General features: G+C 36.2%; 1 protein-coding gene across 1 annotated transcript; it reads right to left on the bottom strand.

Moving 5' to 3' along the window:
* Window positions 1–3292: 3292 nt before the first annotated feature.
* Window positions 3293–4034, bottom strand: LOC141832379 (abscisic stress-ripening protein 3-like). Its single transcript, XM_074719880.1, has 2 exons — window positions 3821–4034; window positions 3293–3729 (listed from the first exon to the last, which is right to left on the bottom strand). Exons 1-2 carry the CDS (start codon window positions 3971–3973, stop codon window positions 3547–3549), a joined length of 336 nt encoding a protein of 111 aa, XP_074575981.1. The 5' UTR covers window positions 3974–4034; the 3' UTR covers window positions 3293–3546.
* Window positions 4035–4394: the final 360 nt, after the last annotated feature.

Raw genomic sequence — 4394 nt, forward strand, 5'->3', positions numbered from 1 at the left:
GGCATGTGCTTGGACCCAGTTCGTCCATGGGTGGGCTCCTAGATCGCCCCTAGGCCCGAGATCGCCTAGTAGTACCCTAATGGGTTCGGGATTAGCTACCTCGGATCTATTTAGGGATGCGCGCACAGTTAGCACAATGCCGGGCCCACAGCAGGATGATTACTATTTTCACTTACTATATGTATAAGTTTTCAAAAGTTCATTACTAACTTGAAGTGAAATTAGTTTTTAAGATCATGTTTAGTTCAGTTATGATTTTAGTCCATGTGCTTGTTATGATGCGTATGCCATGATATTTATCTAGCTTATATGTTTCAGTAGCAATAAATGACAAGCATGAAGATATTTCCTTTCATATTTTTCAAAAGCATGATTTTAAAATATGCATCGTTTTGTGAGTAGGATGGTACTTACTAAGCTTTATGCTTATAGTTTTATTTTCCTTGTACTGCAGATAAGGGCAAAGAAAAATTCGAGTAGCGGAGGCGGCAGAGACGATGCGAAGTGTGTGATGTGGTGGAACTTAGAATAAAGAGCCTTGGGAACTTGCATCATTAAGAATGTTAAAGACTAGTCTTTATGAGTTGTTTATTTTCCGCACTTTCGAATGTTAACAACTATAGTAGTTCTATGCATTATTTGATAGTTGGTAAATTAGCATGCTAATTAGTAGTGAAAGGTAAGGTTGGAAGTTACGGAAACCATTTTGATGCCATTATGTTTAAACTTTATGTTACTTGTTTGAGAGCATGTGTTTACTCAATCATCACATAGAAAGAAATTTTAAATTATAGTAGATTTTAGCAAGTATAAGTAACGGATCGCCTTAAGGGTAAGAAGGCAATGGTAATGATCTCTTCTCCTATGAATTGGATGACTCAGATCTTGATGGATGACTCAGATCATCCAGATCTGTATAAAGGGTCTAGATCACTCCAGATTGGACTTCTCCATTTAACCTTAGCCTTAAGTTAAGCTGCTTCGATTCAACTTTAGTCCACAGTTCACCTTGATCTTCTACTAAGTCATATTCAAATCTTTAGATATAATTCCACAAATATAAGAGAAATCACATCAAAGTCCAAAATAAATCCAGACTCAAAGTGTGATATGAATGCGAATTTAAACACACAAGAGGATTAAAAATATGAGTATAAGAGCTTAAATAATGTGATAAAATGATGATTATCAACACTTCAAAAATACTTTAAACTAAGACCATTATATTTCTGAGAGTATCTTGAGTGTAACCATCCCCTCGTACCTAGATTCCACATCCAAAATTAAGGGATACAGATTTTTGAAATCTTCACAATCTTTAGATAATTTGATACAAACTTATAGAACGGTCTAAGCTCATCATACTTACTCATCAACACCAGCAAAGGATTTTTAGGACTTCCCTGATTCAGACCATGTCAAGATTTTAAAATTTAAAATATTGTAGAGCCATCAACGAGTTTTAGTTGAAACTCATATATGACCTTAGAAATCTTAAAATCACTTCCAATCAAAACAATTATACTTTTGGTACCACCTAAGTGGAATCATGCCCCTCAGATATAGATTCATAGCCTAAATTGAGATATGTGAGTTTATGAAATCTTCACAACTTTAAGATAATTTGGCATAAACTAATTAAAGGGTTTAGCTTATCAGACTTACTCACCAAAACCACCAGAAGGTTCCTAAGACTCTCCTAGTTTAGACCATGTCAAGATTTTAAAATTTTAGACATTATAGGGTCATCAACAAGTTTTGGCTAAAACTCAATGATAAACTTAGGAATCATAGAATCACTTTAAATTAGAACCATTATATTTTTGGGAGCCTCATGAATGTAATCATGCTCTCAGACTTAGATTCCATAACCTAAATTGAGATATATAAGTTTCCGAAATCTTCATGATCTTGAGACAACGAGTTTTGATCAAAATTCATTGATGATCGATCCTATAATATTTAAAATTTCAAAATCTTAATATGATTTGAATCAGAAAGTCCTAAGAACCCTTTGATGGTGTTGGTGAATAAATATGATAAGCTTAAACTCCTTTAATGCATTTGTGCCAAATTGTTTTAAGGTTGTGAAGATTAAAAAAATTCACATTTCTCAATTAGAGTTGTGAAATCTGTGTTAGGGTATGATTATACTTAAGAGGCTCCCAAAAGTATAATGGTCTTCATTTGAAGTGATTCTGAGGTTCCTAAGGTCATCAACGAGTTTTGATCAAAATTCGTTGATGATCCTATAGTGTCTAGAATTTTAAAATCTTGACATGGTCTGAATCAGAGGAGTCTTATGAATGCTCTGATGGTATTGATGAGTAATTATGATAAACCTATACCCTTTAATGAGCTTGTGTCAAATTATTTTAAAGTTGTAAAAATTTTAAAAATTCATATATCTCAATTTATGGAATCTAGGTCTAAGGGCACAGATAGATTTAAGAGGTTATCAAGAGTGCAATGATTTCGATTTGAAGTGATTCTGAGATTCCTAAGGCCATCAATAAGTTTTGATCAAAATTCGCTAATAACCCTATAATATTTAAAATCTTAAAATCTTAATATGGTTTAAATCAGAGAAGTCCTAAGGATATAATTACACTCAGGAGTGATATCCTCTTGAATCAAGATTGAAGGGGTATAAAGATTTTGGTAGTGTTGATGAATAAGTATAATAAGCCTAGACCCTTCAATGAGTTTGTGAGTTTGTGTCAAATTCTCTTGAAGTTATGAATACTTTAAAAATCCACATATTTCAATTTAGTCGATTGAATTTAAATTTGAGGATATACTTACACTCAAGTGCTCCCAAAAGTATAATGATTATAATTTGAATTATTTTTGAGGTGTCTAATGCCCGTGGCTGATGGCTTTAGACACTTCAGAAACACTTACAACTAAATTCGTTGCACTCCTTATATCATTTTAAACGTAATTATGCTCTCATATATGAATTTTATAGCATAAATAGAAAACTATGAATTTTTAAATTGATAAAATATATTGTAATAATAATTCCGTTGGAGTATAAAAAGTTGAACAGTCAATTGATGAGTTATAAACAATTGATTGATGACCTTAAATCTAGCATGAAAATCTTAAATCTAAAATAATAAATTTAAAAATCGATTGATGCACTCAATTATTTATATCAAACTGCTAGTGAATCAATATATAGTCGACAAATAATAAAAAGAGAAATATAATAGTAATGTATTATGTATTTTAAAAATTTTAAAATTTTAATATGTGAAATGAATAATATAAAAATATACGTACGCGATTGAATAAAACACTGATATTTTTAATATATTATTAGTGATCAAAGTCACTAGACAAAAACAAAAAAACAAAGGTCGCTTCAACCTTCAACCTCGATACTGACTTGAATATGTCTTTGATAAAACAAAGACATTTATTTTTCGCAATTATTATTCACTATTCCACAGCTGAAATCATCCGAAGGCAGAAAGCAGATGTCACAAGCACTCCAAGCAAAATACACACAACAACCAGACAGGGCATGGAATTTTGGTTTCAGAAGAGGTGGTGGTGCTTCTTCCCGCTCGCTTCCTTAGCCTCCTCCTTAGCTTCTTTCTTCTCGTGGTGCTCGTGGAAGGCGTAGCCTCCGCTGCCCACGGCCACCGCCGCCGCCACTTCCTCCTCTATCTTGTGCCGGTGCGCGTGCTCCGGGTCCTTCTTCGCCTCATGCTTCTCGTACTTCATCATCAGGAACAATTACCACACTTCAGTTCGCTAAAGATTCCGCAATAACATCAATTAACGCATCAAGATCGAGTTAATCAATTACCAAAGCGAAGGCGCCGGCTGCCATCGCGCCGGCCTCTCCGAGGTGCTGCTTGTGTTTGTGGTGCTTCTCCTCCTCCTTCAACTCTTCGTACCCGGCGGGCTGCTTTTCCTCCTGGTGGTGATGGAAGAGGTGGTGGTGCTTCTCCTCAGCCATGGCCCGGCTACTTGTGGTGGCGGATGAGTCGCTGTGTTCGCTGCTGCGATGGAGCGGCCGGGACGCGGTTACGTACATATAGTCAGCCGGGAGCAAGGCGAACGGTGCAGACGCGAACACGTGGACGGTGATCTGCTAGTCTAGGCCGAGCTAAACGTTAAATATCTGCGGAACTTGTCGGCCGCTGGCCTCTGACAACCGGATGGTTGATTTAAACCGTTCGATCGCGTCCCCACTCTCCAGTCAAATCGAACGGCAAGGATGTCTCGTTAACCCTTGGAGAGAGAGAGAGAGAGAGAGAAAAAAATCTCACGTGGTGCGGCCCAGCATGAAGGGATATAGCGGACCAATCCAATTCAAACAGCTAGACCTTATCGATCAGTCAAGATCTAATCCATTTGGGTCAACATCAACTTTACCT

This window comes from Curcuma longa, chromosome 7 (genome assembly GCF_044706935.1).
Source record: "Curcuma longa cultivar G26 ecotype Majalengka, Jawa Barat chromosome 7, ITB_CL_G26_1.1, whole genome shotgun sequence".
NCBI lineage: Eukaryota > Viridiplantae > Streptophyta > Magnoliopsida > Zingiberales > Zingiberaceae > Curcuma > Curcuma longa.

What these genes read in the sequence shown, in the direction of transcription:
- LOC141832379 (XM_074719880.1), bottom strand. Translation starts at nt 3,973, where the DNA reads ATGGCTGAGGAGAAGCACCACCACCTCTTCCATCACCACCAGGAGGAA. An exon ending in CAGCCGGCGCCTTCGCTTTG is followed by an intron (nt 3,730 to 3,820) that starts GTAATTGATTAA and finishes CTGATGATGAAG; the next exon opens with TACGAGAAGCATGAGGCGAA.